The following is a 22413-nucleotide window of genomic DNA, read 5'->3' on the forward strand; positions in this document are numbered from 1 at the left end:
TCACTTGTTTAGCTAAAATAGTGAGGATTTTAGACTAAAGAGTGGCTATAACACCCCTGGCGCAACCTTTTTTCTTTTTCATTATCATTGATATACCTGCCATAATGTTTAATATGGTCCTTGAAAGAGTTCCTATCTCTAAAGACGCAGGAGATTTCCCAGAACACCATGAAGAGGTTCGCATATGAGGGCGCAAAATTTGTTCCCCATTGCTGTCCCACATGTGGAGATAGTAAACTCCCTCGAACATAAAAAAATTATGTGTAAGGGCGGAGCCTGCAGGCATCCAAGATGGTTGCGAGTTGCTGAAGCTCCACACACAAAGCCAAGGCTAATCCAAATAGCGCAGATCATATGCACACATACGTCTCTTGATGGTGTGTGAGAGAACAACTACAGACCTAGGAGTTGACCGATACCTTAAAAACCGGTAAATCCAGTCACAAAGCAAAGAGTCCTGAGAACAGATTCCAAGGCCTACACAGGAGTGGCAAACTACAGTGGAGACCCACAGCACCACGGCAGAGCCGATTAAGTATACATTCCTTGGATGACATCAATGTTCCGGTTCTGGGTACCGGACACCAGGCAGAAAACGGCTGAATCACAAAGCTGGTAACGCTACACAGCTCAGACCACTCGCCGTGAGTTTAAATGCACAAAACACCAAAGACAAAAAGTACTCTAGTGGCAAGAGGCGTCACTACAGTACTTGTAAGAGGTGCCTGGAAGCGGGTAAGACACACTTGAAATATGATATATAATATATAAATGATAAGCTGATAAGACTTATAATATAACTATAAATAAAGATATAAAGGTATACAGACTAATAGTCCAATAGATGGTATGTAATGATGAGGCAGTCCTTTATTTCAATGCTGGATGATCCCAGATGATGTATATCCAAAGCAACAAGCCGCTCCTCTAGGGTGTCGTGCCGCGACACAGGTCCAGAGAATCTAAACAAATCAGAGTAGAGGGCGCCACATAGTGCAGATCATAGAGTAATTCAGATACAGATACAGGAATGACAGAAGAATCCTACTCACAAAATGTAAAGCACAGATGTGCTATACCAGCAGTCCGGAACCACACGTCGTCCGGTAGACCAATAGATAGAAGAGGAATCCTCGTCTCGCCAGGGAGAGTCCAGAGAAACCACAGAGGAAGTCTGTACAGCGATAGTCAGTCCCACAGATCCAGAAGCCTGGATGGAGGGTCCACAAATCCAAATGGGTGGATAAATCCCAAAATAGGGAAAAATAATAGGTCGGCAGCAAAAAGAGGGTTGGAAAAACTTTTAAAAAGTTTATTAAAATAATAAAAACAACAGCAACGCGTTTCTCAGTGTTACACACTGTTTCATCAGGCTATATACAAACACACTCTAAGCTGCCATATTTATACTATAACAAACCAATCAGGCTGCAGGAAAAATAGCACACCCCTGACAGGTAGTACCAAAATACGCATCATAGGGGTGAGAGGTTAATATAAATATACAAAAATATATCAAAGCAATACATAAAATATATATACAGTTCATAGACACTATGCTTTTTCCAATGTCAACAGATCCCTAATTTATAGGAGTGGAAGAATATTTAAAAATTACAGTCAAAAGTTAAGACTAGATTAAGTAAACCTGTAACATACTGATGATGGTACATTCCTTTTGTCAATGAGAAAGTAACAAACATTGATAATAAAAGTAAGTTGGCCCTACTTGATTAAAATTGATTTAATAATATTAATGTTTAGAATATTGACTCCTAATCAGGTAGTGAAAAACAAGGAGATAAACCGATTATATTAAAAGGTTTATTCAGATTCATCAATATTTAGTGCAAACATCCTGATGTGATGTCAGATGATTAGGGGGCGTGTATAGACACGTAAAGTGTATAATATTTTAAATGTGTGAGAGATTGAGCCTCAAGAGAACCCGCACATGTCACCAGAGTAGGTGGTTAAACTCCAAGACAATACTTGTACGTAAAATATTGATAAAAAAAACACTATAGCGAGTCCTAATGATATATATATAGTGACTATGAACTGTATATATATTTTATGTATTGCTTTGATATATTTTTGTATATTTTTCCTCTTCTATCTATTGGTCTACCGGACGACGTGTGGTTCCGGACTGCTGGTATAGCACATCTGTGCTTTACATTTTGTGAGTAGGATTCTTCTGTCATTCCTGTATCTGTATCTGAATTACTCTATGATCTGCACTATGTGGCGCCCTCTACTCTGATTTGTTTAGACAAAACACCATGCTGGAATTACAAGCTATGCAACTGACATAGTGACTACAACAGAAGAAGACTCTTACATGCAAGGCAATCCATTCTAAAAATGAACTGCTTAAAATAAGGTTTATCAAAGAAACAGGATGTAAGACCCCAGAAGGGTAATAATTATCTCAGGCTTACTGATTATACATTTCAAAGCTGAGTGATAGCTCCTTTAATAAAAAGAGGGGTATATTAAAATCATTAAAGGGCCATAATACCCAAATGTTTAAACACTTGAAAGTGATGCAGTATAGCTGTAAAAATCTGACTAGAAAATATCTCCTGAACATCTCTATGTAAAAAAGAAAGATATTTTACCTCAAAAGTTCCTCAGTAGCCACATCCCATTGTAAAGGATTTCTAAGCAGCATTTTAGTGTGTCTATCCTGGGACAGCTTAGGGGATGAGCCTCGTGCACTCTCATATTATTTCCCTGTTCAGCTTACTATGAAATCTCATGAGAGTTAAGTCAAATCTCATGAGATCACAGTAAAAGAGTTCATGTCCTCAACACTGCTGATGCTGATTGGCTGCTGTTCATTTCTTCATTTTTTTTTTTTTTTTACCTGCAGCTGGGAGCAGCCGAGTATCACTTTTTACAAAGAACTTACTCTGCTGAGCTGAGGAGATTGTGAGGTAAAATATCTTCCTTTTTTACATAGAGATGCTCAGGTGATATTTTCCTGTCAGCTTTTTACAGTTATACTGCATCAGTTTCAAGTGATTTAGCATATGAGTATTATGTCCCTTTAATGATACTGCAAGCAGGACTCTGATAAACATTGCAGAATCAATATATTAGTGTCAGCATCTGCTAAGTACTCATATTAAAAAGTGCCACAGTCCATATCAAAACTTCAGACAGTGGGTCAAATTAAACTACAAGCTAAGATGGCGCTTCATAAACCGCCAAAAACAGACAGACAACTGAAATCCACTAGCACCACGCAGAATGCGGTTTCCAATTTCTTTAAGAAAACGGAGAGGAAAAAAATCACCAGAACACCTCTTAACAGAGGAAGAAGATGTAGAGAAAAATAATGGCTCTCATCCTAGTTCCCCAAAATCACTGCATTCTGCCATAGAAAGAGAAACAGATCAACAAGCTACACTCAGAGACATTGAAGCACTTATTGACCAAGTTAAAAACTGCATTAAACATGAATGTGCAGAACTCAAAAAGGACATTACTGACTTGGGGGCCAGAGTCGAAATGCTAGAAGGAGATCATGAGGATATTTGCGCTAATATCACTGAGATCAACCACACAGTGTCCCAACATGACAACATCATACAGGAATTAGAGAATAGGCATCCCAGAAGATGTCATAGGAGAAGATATAAAAAAATTCCTGCAAGGTTTATTTCATACTATGCTTCAGACAGACTGAGAAGAAGAGCAACATATTCCACTGGAAAGGGCTCACCGCTCTTTAAGGCCCAAGCCGCAGGACGGACAACCACCTAGAGACATCATAGTATGTTTCCAAGTTACCAAGATAAGGAGAAGATTTTATCTACTGCTAGAGGTCACTCTAACTTATTGCACCAAGGATCAAAAATCCAAATATTTCAAGATCTCTCATTCTGAACATTACAACAGAAGAAGAACTACAATGAACTGACCGCACATTTGCGCAACATGAAGATCCCATACAGGTGGGGGTTCCCAGTATTGCTAATAATGCAAAGAGACGGTAGTAGACACAAATGTAAAGACCCTTCAGACATACCACAATTTTGCAAGCAAATTGGAATACCTGCTCCAGCAAATAACCGATCGGCGACCCCGCCCAATAAGGTAGACACACAGTTTCCTAAACTACAACGCAAAACCTGGCAACCTTTATCAAAACGCCTACCACCAAAACGCTAACTAGCAGGCCAACCTGGAGCTCAAGAACCACCTTGACAAGATGAAGACTTGGGTAAGATTCACCTTCAGTTGACACACATATTGTTATTGTTTGAGAAAACATTGAATGGCTCTCCTAGCTAAAGTATCCCAACAAATTGAGACTATCTACACCTCCAAAAAACAATAATATGCTGAACTCTCATCTCACCCAGCAGGTGTCCAAGAATAATAAAGACTAACATCACCTGAATATGCAATAGGCTGTTAGGTATTGCTTCACAACACTGCTGATGCTGATTGGCTGCTGTTCATTTCTTCATTTTTTTTTTTTTTTTTACCTGCAGCTGGGAGCAGCCGAGTATCACTTTTTACAAAGAACTTACTCTGCTGAGCTGAGGAGATTGTGAGGTAAAATATCTTCCTTTTTTACATAGAGATGCTCAGGTGATATTTTCCTGTCAGCTTTTTACAGTTATACTGCATCAGTTTCAAGTGATTTAGCATATGAGTATTATGTCCCTTTAATGATACTGCAAGCAGGACTCTGATAAACATTGCAGAATCAATATATTAGTGTCAGCATCTGCTAAGTACTCATATTAAAAAGTGCCACAGTCCATATCAAAACTTCAGACAGTGGGTCAAATTAAACTACAAGCTAAGATGGCGCTTCATAAACCGCCAAAAACAGACAGACAACTGAAATCCACTAGCACCACGCAGAATGCGGTTTCCAATTTCTTTAAGAAAACGGAGAGGAAAAAAATCACCAGAACACCTCTTAACAGAGGAAGAAGATGTAGAGAAAAATAATGGCTCTCATCCTAGTTCCCCAAAATCACTGCATTCTGCCATAGAAAGAGAAACAGATCAACAAGCTACACTCAGAGACATTGAAGCACTTATTGACCAAGTTAAAAACTGCATTAAACATGAATGTGCAGAACTCAAAAAGGACATTACTGACTTGGGGGCCAGAGTCGAAATGCTAGAAGGAGATCATGAGGATATTTGCGCTAATATCACTGAGATCAACCACACAGTGTCCCAACATGACAACATCATACAGGAATTAGAGAATAGGCATCCCAGAAGATGTCATAGGAGAAGATATAAAAAAATTCCTGCAAGGTTTATTTCATACTATGCTTCAGACAGACTGAGAAGAAGAGCAACATATTCCACTGGAAAGGGCTCACCGCTCTTTAAGGCCCAAGCCGCAGGACGGACAACCACCTAGAGACATCATAGTATGTTTCCAAGTTACCAAGATAAGGAGAAGATTTTATCTACTGCTAGAGGTCACTCTAACTTATTGCACCAAGGATCAAAAATCCAAATATTTCAAGATCTCTCATTCTGAACATTACAACAGAAGAAGAACTACAATGAACTGACCGCACATTTGCGCAACATGAAGATCCCATACAGGTGGGGGTTCCCAGTATTGCTAATAATGCAAAGAGACGGTAGTAGACACAAATGTAAAGACCCTTCAGACATACCACAATTTTGCAAGCAAATTGGAATACCTGCTCCAGCAAATAACCGATCGGCGACCCCGCCCAATAAGGTAGACACACAGTTTCCTAAACTACAACGCAAAACCTGGCAACCTTTATCAAAACGCCTACCACCAAAACGCTAACTAGCAGGCCAACCTGGAGCTCAAGAACCACCTTGACAAGATGAAGACTTGGGTAAGATTCACCTTCAGTTGACACACATATTGTTATTGTTTGAGAAAACATTGAATGGCTCTCCTAGCTAAAGTATCCCAACAAATTGAGACTATCTACACCTCCAAAAAACAATAATATGCTGAACTCTCATCTCACCCAGCAGGTGTCCAAGAATAATAAAGACTAACATCACCTGAATATGCAATAGGCTGTTAGGTATTGCTTCACAAAACTATATGGGACTGGAACATTGACTGTTGGAAGCAAGTGGGGGTGGGTTAACTTCCCCAGGTATTTGGTAGTCTAAAGGTTTGATATTTAATGTTTAAGGTTTAAAGTTGCCTCACTACCGCTACCTGTCAGAATAACACTCAAATAGGATGGCTATTTGAACCGAAGATGTGGGTAAAGTTGTAATTATCTCACACATGTACTAATACTTTGTTTGTTCCTGCATATTCATCAGAGATGCTTTTGAATATTACATTGTAAGTTGAACGTTGATTGTCAGTTGAATAATGTTTAAAAAGTTCTTGATCCTATACATCTAAGTTAGAATAGATGACCTTCCACATACAGTAAATATAGGTATTCAGCTTTATTTCTGTGACTTGTCCCTCAACTCCCTTTTTCACTAGTATTTTACATTGCTGATACACTAAGGTGTATAACCAACCGTTCATACATAGTAAACACACATACACCAACACACACTTTTACCACACACACACATACATAAATACACTGTACTTATTTTCCACAACATCTTATCTCATTATTTTTTTGTTTTTAGTTAGCTAGTTAGCTTTAGTTTAGCTATTTATTCATATCCTCTAAAAAGGCAAAACTGCAAGGCACTATATAATGAAAAGCCTCTAGGCAAAACCACATACAAGAAAATTTAATAGATCTTACAGCCTAAGAATGACACCTTTAACCCCCATTGGAGAGTTTACAATTGCAACTCAAAACGTTAAAGGCTTCCTATCTGCAGAAAAAACGCTCCATTGCATTTCATGACTTCTTCAAGAAAAAGATAGATATAATATTAACTCAAGAGACCTATTTTAAAAAAAACAAAGAGCCATCCATCTCCAAGAAATATTACGCTCAAAATTTCTTCGGTTCAGGATCGGACTGGAAAAATGGGGTATTTACCTCTATCAGACATGGCATACCCTTTGAATTACTTGACAGCTATTGGGGTAAAGAGGGTAGGATCCTGATTTTAGTGGGATTATAATAAAGCAGACCCATCACCATAGCAAATGTATACACACCCAATCGGCCAACGCCACCTTTCTTTAGATTAATCACTAGGACTTAATTAGATATAGTGAAAGGCCCAGTTTTGCTAGGTGGTGATCTGAACTTTCCAATATGTCCATCTCTTGACACTTCGTCTGGGAAATCTTATTTCCCCATTAGACATATCAAATCCAATTACTCAACACTTCAAATTACCACACTGTTTGATACCTGGAGATTAGTACACCCTGTAACTAAAGACTTCACATTTTTCTCCAATCCCCAATGTAGTTACTCCAGAATAGACTATATAATGTGCTCCCAAAATATGCTCACAAATCTCACACATCAAAAATATCCCACACCTCTTGTTCTGATCATAGCATGGTCTTGAGTTCTTCCATCTGGGCTTCTAAGCCTAAGGCAAGAAACAACTGGAGACTAAATGATAACATATTCACAGACCCCACAGTGGTAGAGACTATTGACAAATGCACAGAGGAATTTTTCATACATAACGATCCAAGGGCCACTTCTGCAGTAAACAACTGGGAGGCATATAAATGTAACATCAGGGGAGAGATAATCCAACACACACACAGGCTTCGTAAACAGAGATCAGCAGTATACCACTCCATCATAAAAGACTTACAGCAGGCGGAGCTAGCTCACAAGTCAGATCCCAAAGCGCCCCAGAAATTAATCGACTTGAACATGGCCAGAGAAGCATTGAATACACATCTAACACACAATGCACACCTTCACGCACAAATCCCATCTGAGCAAGCAACTTTTAACACTCTACCAAGCCATAGACAATGGCTCAATGTTCTCCCAACCACTATTAGAAGCATCCATAACATTACTTCCAAAGCCAGGGAAACCAGACGACAAAGTCCAAAATTATCGGCCAATCTCCCTAATCAACTTAGACATGAAAATATATGCAAAGCTCCTGGCCGTAAGACTAAACAACATTCTTCCCCAAATAATTCATACAGACCAGGTGGGTTTTGTAAAAGGACGGGAAGCAAAGGACAATACCACCAGAATACTACATACACTACAGAACGCAACTGACAGCAACATTCTCATGATATTTCTTTCAACAGATGCCGAAAAGGCATTTTACAGAGTGGACTGGGATTTCATGTGGGTGGCATTGACAAAATTTAATTTCTCCAACAGATTTATCAATAGAATAAAAGCTTTATACACAACTCCCTCAGCTAGAGTAGTAGCCAATAACACCCAATGTAAAAGCTTTCCAATTAGAAATGGTACGAGACAGGGCTGCCCCCTCTCACCCTTATTATTTGTTCTCACAGTAGAAATACTTGTGACTATTGTTAGAAACCATCCTGATATTAAAGGTTACACATATGGCGCACATACTCAGAAGTGCTTACTCTTTGCTGATGATATTATATTTACCCTGAAAGACCCAAATACCTCATTGCAATCTTTATTAAAAATATTCTAGAAATATAAACAGGTCTCTAATTTCTCCATTAACCTCGACAAATCTATGCTGATGCCCATCAATTTAGGAAACTCAAATACCCAATACCTCTCCACTCACACAAAATTTGACTTAGTCAATTCAGTTAAATATCTAGGGACAACTATACCAGAAAATTCATTAGAGGTCTATAATAAAAACTTCTCATCTTTATACACAGAAATCAGCCAACTATTGGACACCTGGCACAGACAGGGACACCTGTCATGGTTTGGGCGCATTAACGCAATAAAAATGTCAATAATACCTAAATATCTTTACCTGTTCCAAACATTACCCATATATATACCTCAACATTTTTTCACCACACATCAAAAATTAATAGAATCATTCATCTGGTCCCACAATAAGCCCAGAGTGGCGAGGAAAAATGTATATTTCATTAAAGATGATGGGGGACTGAATGTACCGATTCTCCGAAACTACTACTATGCGACTCACCTAGCACGTATAGTGGCGTGGTGTCATAACAGCCCATCAAAGCTTTGGGTTCAGATGGAATCTCATTAGGTAGAGATGCCAAAAATATCTAACTTACCTTGGTTATTAAAGAAGCATAGGCCACGACAAACTGGTACCAAAAAGCTAATCAAAGTCACTCTAGATGTTTGGGATAAGGTACTTAAAGAACAATGCAATCTTTCAACTAACATATCACCATTATCTTCCCTATTCAACAACCCCTATTTCTTTCAAAATCAAACGGAGGGTCTGCCTAACTCCCCCGACAGATACACAAATATCCCTATATATGTACTGATGCACAACGGTTTATATAAAAAGTACCACCTTTTGATAAATGGTTTGTCTACCTTCAATCTAGGCACTCAATTATGTCCAGCACACAAAAGTCTGAACTTTTGAGATCTCTCACACCTTTTGAGAAATTATGCGCAACAATCACTATGAATGGGTCTCATATCTCCCTTATCTATACATTACTAAATAAAACATTTCTTAAATTCGCACCATCCTACATAAAACAATGGGAACAGGAATTACAGATAGAACTTACAGAAACACAATGGTCCCATTCATTCATCTCAACCAAAAAATCCTCCATTTCCCCAACGCTAGCAGAAATAAACTACAACACCACATAGACTGCATAAGATTTTTCCTAAAGTATATCCCCTATGCTGAAGACATTGTGGCGAAATTGGTGGTCATGTCCTAAATTAAGACCATTCTGGGATCAGATTTCCGAATACATAACGAGTAAAATGGAAACCAATATCATACTGAATCCTACAGTAGTTCTGTTGAACCAGATTCCAAAAATAGGTTGTGCTTACAGGAAAAAATTACTATCTTGCATGCTAAATTGTGCAAAAAGATTGATTCCAAGGTTATGGAAGAAACAGGAAATCCCAAACCTAACACAATGGATTTCAGAGGTTAATTTGGTTTTAAAACTGGAAAAATTACTATAGCTTTTTAGGAAAACAGGATTTTATACAAGATATCATATTCCTATGGGAACAAGATCCTGCCAATATTAAATAATAGCCATAATGTCTCGGGTTCTTTTAGATACACAGGTTGGGTATGAGAAATAAAGATAAAGGAGAGAGTTGGTAACACTCCCAAACATGCACAATCATGTAATGAGCAAGGTAGCTTAATATATTGTTGGTCCCGGGACTTCCATCCACATACCCCACTCACCCCTGTCCTAGATACTTCACCCAACCGGAGGCTCGACCATCCGTCTGTGTGGGACTTGATGCGTTATACCAGGGAAGACTGTGAGCACACAGGTCGGTATTTGACTTCGGCAAGCAGATCAGCTTTCTCCCTTTCTTGAAGTGCAGTCTCCTGACAGGCGGTACAAGGTCCGTAGCTACTGGCAGTGTTCCAGGCAACGCCAGAGCCAAAAGATTCTCACCGACGTTTGCGTGCGTGGCTTGCTGGGGGGGCTTACTTCACCCGGGATTGCAACAGGAGCACAGGGACTGTAGGATCCGCAATCTGGTGTAGCAATATCAAAAAATTAAAAGGCAGAGGATCCCACGTAGAAGTGTAGAATAAAAACAGCTTTATTAGACACACATAAAAGTTACGTTCAGGGGCAACAGAAAAAAAGCAAAATGGTGAGACAGGCGTGACACCAATTGGCTTACATGTTTCGGCAATTCTGCACAAGTAGAGACTCAGGTGCTTGGTGTGAATAGATACTCAAAGTGTCTATTAAACACAACAAATTGTAAATAGGGGCACTATCACTTTAAGATTACCCAATCTGCAATGACTGGGGAAAACAATTATTTGGTATAAATTGTTACTCAGAATTGCAATAAGTGATATGTAGATATGTAATGTGTAAATACAAATTACAATAATGCATATATAAAATATAACCTATATAGATATACTTCAAGGTGCAAATATTAAAAAAGGAAAAACAGGCTGCTCTCGTCAGGGTAATGGCCATCTACTTCAAAACAGATCTATAGAAAAGGGAAAAGGCGCCAACATAGCGTGATTCTGCAAATATATGCTAGATATACAATTTTGAACCAAATACACTCACATGTATTCAAGCACTGTAATGTAGTGCAAACTAAGCAGACTGGATTCTCTGAGTTGTCCGGTGAACTCTCTCCAGGTATATATGACAGGAACAACTGCAAAGGAGTGTTCTTCATTCTGATGTATGCTCAATAAATATAAGAGACAATCCCCACATAGCATAATACTGTATGAATAAAAATATTTGCTAATAGGTGGATAAACTACACTCACTTGTGGTCTAGCACTGAAATGTAGTACAGACTAGACAGGCCAGAGCCTCTGAGCTGTCTGGTAAGCTCTCCTCCACGATCAAGTGAAACCAGGTGTATGGTGTATCTTTCAGCTTGCTTGCAGAGTTCAGGGTGTGGTTAACAACCATAACAAAGGTTTGTTATTATAAATAAAAAAGTTGAATCAAAAATAGCAAATAACTTAGGAAAACTTAAAAACAAGTGTTTATTAAACACATAGATAAAATACAGCGACACGTTTCTCAGTAAAGTTACTGTTTCCTCAGCCTGTTTCCTCTGGTCTGTTTTAAATCTTCATCATATTGAGAATACTTATCCAAAAAAAACTCAATTGCTTTGATACCTAAGTGGTGTGGAATGGAGGTATACAGTGAAGAGACATCAATAGTAACCAATCTATGTTGGTCACACCACATACATTTTTCAATTTGATTAATCAGAGAAGTAGTATCCTGGATATATCCATGTAAATTTCTCACTATGGGTTGAAGATAAATATCAACCAGATCTGATCGTTTTTCATTGAGAGAATCTATTCCATCAACGATAGGTCGCACGGGTGGCTTTTTACCATCTTTATGAAGTTTCGGCAAATAGTGAAAAATGGGCATAATCGGATTTGATGGTAGAATAGACTCTCCCAATTTCTCAGATATTACTTCTTTGTGTATAAATGTGTCAAAGATCATACGAGAAAGTAGAATAAGGTAAGGTAGCGTCTGAAGGGAGTCACATATAGACCTCCTTATCACTAAGTTGTGTTTTTGCCTCTATTAGTAGTGATGTTGCGAATAGTTCGCCGGCAAATAGTTCCCGGCGAACATAGCTTGTTCGCGTTCACCGCGGCGGGCGAACATATGCGATGTTCGGTCCGCCCCCTATTTGTCATCATTGAGTAAAACTTTGACCCTGTACCTCACAGTCAGTAGACACATTCCAGCCAATCAGCAGCAGACCCTCCCTCCCAGACCCTCCCACCTCCTGGACAGCATCCATTTTAGATTCATTCGGAAGCTGCATTCTTAGTGAGAGGAGGGACAGTGTAGCTGCTGCTGATTTAATAGGGAAATCGATAGCTAGGCTAGTGTATTCAGTGTCCACTACAGTCCTGAAGGACTCATCTGATCTCTGCTGTAAGGACAGCACCCCAAAAAGCCCTTTTTAGGGCTAGAACATCAGTCTGCTTTTTTTTTTTTTCCTGTGTAATCTAATTGCAGTTGCCTGCCTGCCTGCCAGCGTGTGTGTCAGGCTCACAGCGTATACTGTGCCCACTTGCCCAGTGCCACCACTCATATCTGGTGTAACAGTAGTGTACATTTAAAAAAACAAAACACTTTTTTGACTGTGAAATAATAGCAGTCAGTTTCCTTCACACGTGTGCGTTTCAGTGCCTGCCAGGGCACAGTGTCACCCCAGTGCAACTCATATCTGGTGTAACAGTAGTGTACATTTAAAAAAAAAAACACTTTTTTGACTGTAAAATAATAGCAGTCAGTTTCCTTCACACGTGTGCATTTCAGTGCCTGCCAGGGCACAGTGTCACCCCAGTGCAACTCATATCTGGTGTAACAGTAGTGTACATTTAAAAAAAACAACACTTTTTTGACTGTGAAATAATAGCAGTCAGTTTCCTTCACACGTGTGCGTTTCAGTGCCTGCCAGGGCACAGTGTCACCCCAGTGCAACTCATATCTGGTGTAACAGTAGTGTACATTTAAAAAAAAAAAACACTTTTTTTGACTGTGAAATAATAGCAGTCAGTTTCCTTCACACGTGTGCGTTTCAGTGCCTGCCAGGGCACAGTGTCACCCCAGACTCATATCTGGTGTAACAGTAGTGTACATTTAAAAAAAACAACACTTTTTTGAATGTGAAATAATAGCAGTCAGTTTCCTTCACACGTGTGCGTTTCAGTGCCTGCCAGGGCCCAGTGTCACCTCAGTGCAACTCATATCTGGTGTAACAGTAGTGTACATTTAAAAAAAAAAAACACTTTTTTGACTGTGAAATAATAGCAGTCAGTTTCCTTCACACGTGTGCGTTTCAGTGCCTGCCAGGGAACAGTGTCACCCCAGTGCAACTCATATCTGGTGTAACAGTAGTGTACATTTAAAAAAAACAACACTTTTTTGACTGTGAAATAATAGCAGTCAGTTTCATTCACACGTGTGCCTTTCAGTGCCTGCCAGGGCACAGTGTCACACCAGTGCAACTCATATCTAGTGTAACAGTAGTGTACATTTAAAAAAAAACAACACTTTTTTGACTGTGAAATAATAGCAGTCAGTTTCATTCACACGTGTGCGTTTCAGTGCCTGCCAGGGCACAGTGTCACACCAGTGCAACTCATATCTGGTGTAACAGTAGTGTACATTTAAAAAAAAACAACACTTTTTTGACTGTGAAATAATAGCAGTCAGTTTCCTTCACACGTGTGCGTTTCAGTGCCTGCCAGGGCACAGTGTCACCCCAGTGCAACTCATATCTGGTATAACAGTAGTGTACATTTAAAAAAAAAAAAACCACTTTTTTGACTGTAAAATAATAGCAGTCAGTTTCCTTCACATGTGTGCATTTCAGTGCCTGCCAGGGCACAGTGTCACCCCAGTGCAACTCATATCTGGTGTAACAGTAGTGTACATTTAAAAAAAACAACACTTTTTTGACTGTGAAATAATAGCAGTCAGTTTCCTTCACACGTGTGCGTTTCAGTGCCTGCCAGGGCACAGTGTCACCCCAGTGCAACTCATATCTGGTGTAACAGTAGTGTACATTTAAAAAAAACAACACTTTTTTTGACTGTGAAATAATAGCAGTCAGTTTCCTTCACACGTGTGCGTTTCAGTGCCTGCCAGGGCACAGTGTCACCCCAGACTCATATCTGGTGTAACAGTAGTGTACATTTAAAAAAAACAACACTTTTTTGAATGTGAAATAATAGCAGTCAGTTTCCTTCACACGTGTGCGTATCAGTGCCTGCCAGGGCCCAGTGTCACCTCAGTGCAACTCATATCTGGTGTAACAGTAGTGTACATTTAAAAAAAAAACAACACTTTTTTGACTGTGAAATAATAGCAGTCAGTTTTCTTCACACGTGTGCGTTTCAGTGCCTGCCAGGGAACAGTGTCACCCCAGTGCAACTCATATCTGGTGTAACAGTAGTGTACATTTAAAAAAAACAACACTTTTTTGACTGTGAAATAATAGCAGTCAGTTTCATTCACACGTGTGCGTTTCAGTGCCTGCCAGGGCACAGTGTCACACCAGTGCAACTCATATCTGGTGTAACAGTAGTGTACATTTAAAAAAAAACAACACTTTTTTGACTGTGAAATAATAGCAGTCAGTTTCCTTCACACGTGTGCGTTTCAGTGCCTGCCAGGGCACAGTGTCACCCCAGTGCAACTCATATCTGGTGTAACAGTAGTGTACATTTAAAAAAAACAACACTTTTTTGACTGTGAAATAATAGCAGTCAGTTTCCTTCACACGTGTGCGTTTCAGTGCCTGCCAGGGCACAGTGTCACACCAGTGCAACTCATATCTGGTGTAACAGTGGTGTACATTTAAAAAAAAAAAACAATTTGACTGTAATAGATTGAATAGCAGTTAGTTGTCTGCAAGCGTGTGTGTCAGGCCTACAGCGTCTACTCTGCCAACTTCTGCCAGTGCACAGTGCCACTCATATCTGTTGTCACAGTAGCTTGCACGCATAGTACCACTAATCGAAAAAAAAATGACAGGTAGAGGCAGGCCACCCCGCAGGGGCCGTCGTGGTGCTGTGATTCCCTTTGGCCCTAGAATAATGCAGTGCGGTGCGTTAAACTGGGAGTTTGGTCTGTCACTGTGAAGCGGGCGTAACCCTTACACTACCTGATAGATACAACATCATACCTGATGTTTTAAAGCACGTTATTCCAAACAATTTAGGAATGTTAGGTGATTTATGCCCTCTATGGATTAAAACCAGACTCTGCATCAACTATGTAATTTTCCATGGGAGTTTTGCAATGGATCCCCCTCTGGCATGCCACAGTCCAGGTGTTAGTCCCCTTGAAACAACTTTTCCATCACTATTGTGGCCAGAAAGAGTCCCTGTGGGTTTTAAAATTCGCAGTTCGCGAACGCAAAATTTTATGTTCGCGACATCACTATCTATTAGGTAATCTTTCCTGTTCAACACTACGACATTACCCCCCCTTATCTGAATGACGAATAACAATATCTCTATCCTCTTGTAAACATTTCATTGCTTTTCTTTCATCTTTTATCCCTTAAATTATGATTCCTCTTTATTTTATTTTATTTGTTCCTTTCGTCTAAATGTCTGAGTTTAGTCTCTACAACTGACTGGAATACTTCTAGAGGTTTACCCCTGCTATGCACAGGGTATAAATCACTTTAAGTCTTAAGCCTAGAAACATCTATCATCTCTTTACTGGGGCCTATTTTTGTTACTGCCACACCCTCATTTTTAACCAAAAGAGATTGTAAATCACAAACAGATGTAAAATCTTGAAAATTTTAATTTTCACACAAATCCCTATTGACACTCACTTTTTCAGTGTCCTGGGTATCTTCTATATCAACAAAATGTTTCTTTAAAGTGAGACTCCTCACAAATCTGTTGACATCCAGGACAGTGAAAAAAAGATTGAAGCTACACATGGGAGAGAAGCCCAGGACTTTACTCAGTACACTATGCACTGTACTCTGCTTCTGTCAAAGTTTTTTGTGATAAATTGACCACATTCATTGTAACTAATTCTGTTTGTTTTGAAATTTCTTTCTTTGTGGATACCGGTTTTGTCTTATGCTTCCCCCTCTCCTGCCTCTGCACAGCTTCTTTTTTTGGGGCCTTTTAAGATTGGTTTCAGCATGTGCTCCCTGTTTTTTTAAGCCTTTTGTTTACCTCCATGGTTTGACACTGCACCTTAATTAAATTTGTTGGGAACCTCCAAAACAGAAATAGTCTCTTCCATATTAGAATCTGTTTGATTCACAGAATTAACTTCAGCTGAATAATAGTTATATTCCGTTTCACTAAAAGAGACATTTCTGTTTTTATTGATTTTCCTTCCACCTTGTCTCCCCTTTTGATAACCCCTATTGGATAAATTTTTATAGGTATTGTGGGTTCACCTATATACTGTATCCATATCATAATCATTCTTGTCACAGTTTATTTTTCGCATCTTAAATAACCAAAGGTCTCTCTTGAAAGACTGCATATTACTTTGAAATGCTTTATCAAATTCTTTAAACTCAGCTGCATGTTGTAATTTTTTCAAATCTAACTGCAATTCTTGCATTTGGTGTATCAAAATCAATCTTTCGACTAGATTACGAGTTGTGCGTTAAGGTAAAAAAGCAGCGTTAACAGGTCCTAACGCTGCTTTTTTACGCCCGCTGCTATTACGAGTCTTGCAGGTATAGGTGTACCGCACAATTTGTTGGCCTTACCGCAAACCGACTTAAGAAAACTTTGTAAACCCTTTTTTCTATGGGACTTCCATAGCGCCGGTATTATGAGTCTGTCCTGGGAGGCCAAAAAGTGAGCGGTACAGCCTCTACCGGCCAGATCCGTAAGGCATTCTAAAGTCAGTAGTTGTGAGTTTTACACTACAACGCCGTAGCATAAAACTCATAACTAAAGTGCTAAAAAGTACACTAACACCCATAAACTACCTATTAACCCCTAAACCAAGGCCCTTCCGCATTGCAAACACTAAAATAAAATTATTAACCCCTAATCTGCCGCTCCGGACATCATAGCCACTATAATAAAAATATTAACCCCTAAACCGCCGCACTTCCGCCTCGCAAACATTAGTTAAATATTATTAACCCCTAATCTGCCGTCCCTAACATCGCCGCCACCTACATTATACTTATTAACCCCTAATCTTCCGCTCCGGACATCGCTGCAAGCTACATTATATTTATTAACCCCTAATATGCTGCCCCCAACATCGCCACCACCTACCTACATTTATTAACCCCTAATCTGCCATCCCCAATGTCACCGCCACTATTCTAAATTTATTAACCCTTTAAACTTAAGTCTAACCCTAACCCTAACACCCCCTAACTTAAATATAATTTAAATAAATCTAAATAAAATTTCTATCATTAACTAAATTATTCCTATTTAAAACTAAATACTTATATTGTGTTTATATTGTATTTATTTTAACTAGGTAGAATAGTTACTAAATAGTTATTAACTATTTAATAACTACCTAGCTAAAATAAATACAAATTTACCTGTAAAATAAAACCTAACTTAAGTTACACTAACACCTAACACTACACTACAATTAAATAAATTACCTACATTAAAAACAATTAAATAAATTAAATTAGCTAAATCACACAAAAAACAAACACTAAATTACAGAAAATAAAAACAAATTACAGATCTTTAAACTAATTATACCTAATCTAAGAGCACTATCAAAATAAAAAAAGCTCCCAAAATAAAAAAAACCCTAGCCTAAACTAAACTACCAATAGCCCTTAAAAGGGCCTTTCGCAGGGCATTGCCCCAAAGAAATCAGCTCTTTTACCTGTAAAAAAAATACAAACAACCCCCCCCAACAGTAAAACCCCCCCACCAACACAACCAACCCTCCAAATTAAAGCCTAACTAAAAAAACCTAAGCTCCCCGTTGCCCTGAAAAGGGCATTTGGATGGGTATTGCCCTTAAAAGGGCATTTAGCTCTATTGCTGCCCAAAGCCCTAACCTAAAAAATAAACCCACCCAAAACACCCTTAAAAAATCCAAACACTAACCCCCGAAGATTCACTTACCGGGAGAAGTCTTCATCCAAGTGGCAAGATGTCCTCAACGAAGCAGGCAGAAGTGGTCCTCCAGATGGGCAGAAGTGGTCCTCCAGATGGGAAGAAGTCTTCATCCAGACGGCATCTTCTATCTTCATCCTTCCGACGTGGAGCAGCTCCATCTTCAAGACATCCGGCTCGGAGCATCCTCATCTTGTCGCTTGGATGAAGACTTCTCCCGGTAAGTGAATCTTCGGGGGTTAGTGTTAGGATTTTTTAAGGGTGTATTGGGTGGGTTTATTTTTTAGGTTAGGGCTTTGGGCAGCAATAAAGCTAAATGCCCTTTTAAGGGCAATGCCCATCCAAATGCCCTTTTCAGGGCAATGGGGAGCTTAGGTTTTTTTAGTTAGGCTTTTATTTGGGGGGTTGGTTGTGTGGGTGGGGGGTTTTACTGTTAAGGGCGTTGTTTGTATTTTATTTACAGGTAAAAGAGCTGATTTATTTGGGGCAATGTCCCACAAAAGGCCCTTTTAAGGGCTATTGGTAGTTTAGTTTAGGCTAGGGTTTTTTTTTTATTTTGGGGGGGCTTTTTATTTTGATAGGACTTTGATAGATTAGGTGTAATTAGTTTAAAGATCTGTAATTTGTTTTTTATTTTCTGTAATTTAGTGTTTTTTTGTGATTTAGCTAATTTAATTTAATTTATTTAATTGTATTTAATGTAGGTTATTTATTTAATTGTAGTGTAGTGTTAGGTGCTAGTGTAACTTAGGTTAGGTTTTATTTTACAGGTCAATTTGTATTTATTTTAGCTAGGTAGTTATTAAATAGTTAATAACTATGTAGTAACTATTCTACCTAGTTAAAATAAATACAAACTTGCCTGTAAAATAGAAATAAACCCTAAGATAGCTACAATGTAACTATTAGTTATATTGTAGCTAGCTTAGGGTTTATTTTATAGGTAAGTATTTAGTTTTAAATAGGAATAATTTAGTTAATTATAGTAATTTTATTTAGATTTATTTAAATTATATCTAAGTTAGGGGGTGTTAGGGTTAGACTTAGATTTAGGGATTAATACATTTAATATAGTGGCGGCGAAGTTGGGGGCGGCAGATTAGGGGTTAATAAGTGTAGGTAGGTTGCGGCGACATTGGGGCAATGTTGGGGGCAGCAGATTAAGGGTTAATAAGTATAATGTAGGTGGCGGCGGTGTCCGGAGCGGCAGATTAGGGGTTAATAAGAATAATGTAGTTGTCGGCAATGTCGGGGCAGCAGATTAGGGGTTAATAAGTGTAAGATTGGAGGTGTTCAGACTCAGGGTTCATGTTAGGGTGTTAGGTGTAAACATAAAATGTGTTTCCCATAGGAATCAATGGGGCTGCGTTACTGGGCTTTACGCTGCTTTTTTGCAGGTGTTAGACTTTTTCTCAGCCGGCTCTCCCCATTGATGTCTATGGGGAAATTGTGCATGAGCACGTACGACCAGCTCACCGCTGACTTAAGCAGCGCTGGTATTGGAGTGCGGTATGGAGCTCAATTTTGATCGACACTAACTTCTTGCCTTTTAACTCTGGGTTTGTAAAAACCCGCAAAACCAGCGCTGCAGGGAAGTGAGCGGGGAGAAAAAACTGCTCATTAGCACCACATAGCTCATAACGAAAAACTCGTAATCTGGCCGTTAGTTTCTTTTTATAATCAATTAACAAATTCATTAAACTTTGTGAGCAATTTGTTAATGCCTGGTTCCATTTGGTAATAAAGTCTTGACAAGTTACATAAAAAGGATTGGAATTTAGATATTCTTAATCCCCTAGGGATATGTGATTGTTGCTGGTATGGTTGAAAGGTCTTAATATCAGGAGACGTGTCTATATGTAAATATGGGTAAAACATTTGTTTCCACAGCGATGGGTAATGAATATGCCATAAAGAATCACATAAATTGCAATACTACACACGTCATATATCTCCTTACATGTAAAGCATGTCAAAAGCAGTACACATGTCACACGAAAAGACCTATGAAGGATAGATTTCTACAACACATCAGGTCAATTTAGGATATAGACACTAAAACACCGGTAGGCAGACATTTTAGGGACAAACACGCAGCCAATACAGATCTCATACAAATTCAGGGCATACATTTTATACCTAAACCAATTAGAGGTGGGGACAGAAAGAGACTATTGGACCAGAGTGAGGTCTACTGGATTTTCCATTTTAATACCAGATCCCAATTTAAATTCACATATGGATACCAATTTGTTCTATTAAGGATCTTTATATTATGAGGGACTGAAAGAGAGATTCAGATATGGAGAGCTAGATGATATTGAAATAAATTGTGTGTTCTAATATCAACTATTCCATGATTCTGTACACATTAATACATAAATTATTACTATTATAATGAATTTTCATAATTAATTTAGTTTGTATATCTTAAACGAGGTATTAGTATAAATATGAAATGTGTGCATTATTACATTGTTGTACTAAGGTAACTGATGCTTTTACAATTATGGAATGGTTGTAAATTTAATGAAATGCTATTTCTTTTGTGTGGGGAATGCCGCTTTGAGAGAATCAGGAAATGTATACTTTTCAAAAGGTATTTAAAGATGTTTAATCAAGGTAGAAGCATACAGCTGGCGGGCAAGGGCTGGGTGGAGCCCCAAACGCATACAGCTATGCACTAAGTGTACACTTATGTTCGCTATGATTTTTAAACTTTACCGCATCCTATGTTTTTAAGTTTTCCAATAAACTTCTAGTTTTTATTCTACTAGCCGTGAATTGGATTTCCTTTTTCTGAGTGCGGAGTTTTGTTTTCTCCTATGTTAAAAAACATAAGTAGCATTATTATTCTGGTGGCGGTAAGGTGGGGGGGGGGGGGGGTTCTCAATCATATTGTATATAGTTAACTCACTATTTAAGTATTTTTTAAAAAAATTACTCTTTTAAAGAAGAACTTAGTGCTTTGTGCTTGCTACTGAAGTAACATGATCAGAACTAAGAATTTGTACAGGAAGTGTGTTCATGATGTTAGTAGGCTTTCATGCTTCACCTTAGATTAACACCAGGGGTTTACAAATTAAAATTATGCTTGAAAAAGGTAACATTTTGAATTCTTATATGGTGAATTAATTGAGTATAAAATATGCTAGGACATAATACACAAACAAGCGATCAGAGCTTGCGTATGTAGTCAGTATGCCTTGTGATCTAGTATATTTCTTTGCAAAGACTATTTAAAAAAAAATAAAACAAAGTACAAAAACCTTTTGAAATATGATTATTCTATTTAAACCCCATAATAACACATTTTCTGCAACATCCTCCAATAAAAACTATATCCCATTTATATAGTTATGGAAAATTACATAGCTATGGTTTTATCAGCCACTACGTTCTTATGTTATTGTGTTTGCCGATCTGTAGCTGAAATAAATATACTGTATATTATTTTTCTTTTAGGGATCCATCACTGAACGTAAGGTAAGAAACAAAAAGTCAGCAAAAATATCAGTTACACCAAATGTATATCTAACAATAAAATATGTTCTTGTTCTTCTGCAGTAACCGTAGGTTTTATCTCACTGGAACACCTATCAAAGTGATGAGCATTGAAGAGTCTGCAAATGGAGGGCTGTGTGTAGAAATGAGACACTTGGTAAGTTCATAAATTCCAAAAAAGGGATAATTGAACATTTATTTACACAGGTGATCACTATTCCCACAGTGATCACCTGTCTATTAACACTTTTTATAGGGGTTTTATTTTTAAGCAGGGGTTTAAAGGTTTTAAAACAAGCGGTCTTGTGGTTTTTGATAGCCTGTTTGAGGATATATATAGTACTGTGAAAAAGTAAGAATGTTTTTAAAAATAAAAATTAAAGGGACATAAAACCCAAATTTTTTCTTTCATGATTCCGATAGAACATACAATTTTAAACGTCTTTCCAATTTATTTATGTTATCAAATTTTCTATGTTTTCTTTGTTATCCTTTGTTGAAAAGCAGTAAAGTAAGCATATGAGTGTGCACGTGTCTGCAGCTCTATATGGCAGCAGTTTTGCAACAATCTTATACATTAGCAGGAGCACTAGATGGCAGCACTATTTCCTGCCATGTAGTGCTTCAGGCATGTGCAAGCTATCTACCTAGGTATCCCTTCAACAAAGAATAACATGAGAACAAAGCAAATTGAATAATAGAAGTAAATTGGAAACTTTTTAA

General features: G+C 38.3%; 1 protein-coding gene across 1 annotated transcript in view; it reads left to right on the top strand.

Annotated features, from left to right (window-relative positions):
* The window catches only part of LOC128659185 (signal transducer and activator of transcription 4-like), a 423738-nt gene that overhangs the window by 277417 nt on the left and 123908 nt on the right, over positions 1-22413 (top strand). The window contains 2 exon segments of the mRNA XM_053712871.1: positions 21652-21672; positions 21754-21847. Of these exon segments, the coding sequence (XP_053568846.1) occupies positions 21652-21672; positions 21754-21847 (115 nt within the window).

The sequence above is a fragment of the Bombina bombina genome, chromosome 1 (genome assembly GCF_027579735.1).
Source record: "Bombina bombina isolate aBomBom1 chromosome 1, aBomBom1.pri, whole genome shotgun sequence".
NCBI lineage: Eukaryota > Metazoa > Chordata > Amphibia > Anura > Bombinatoridae > Bombina > Bombina bombina.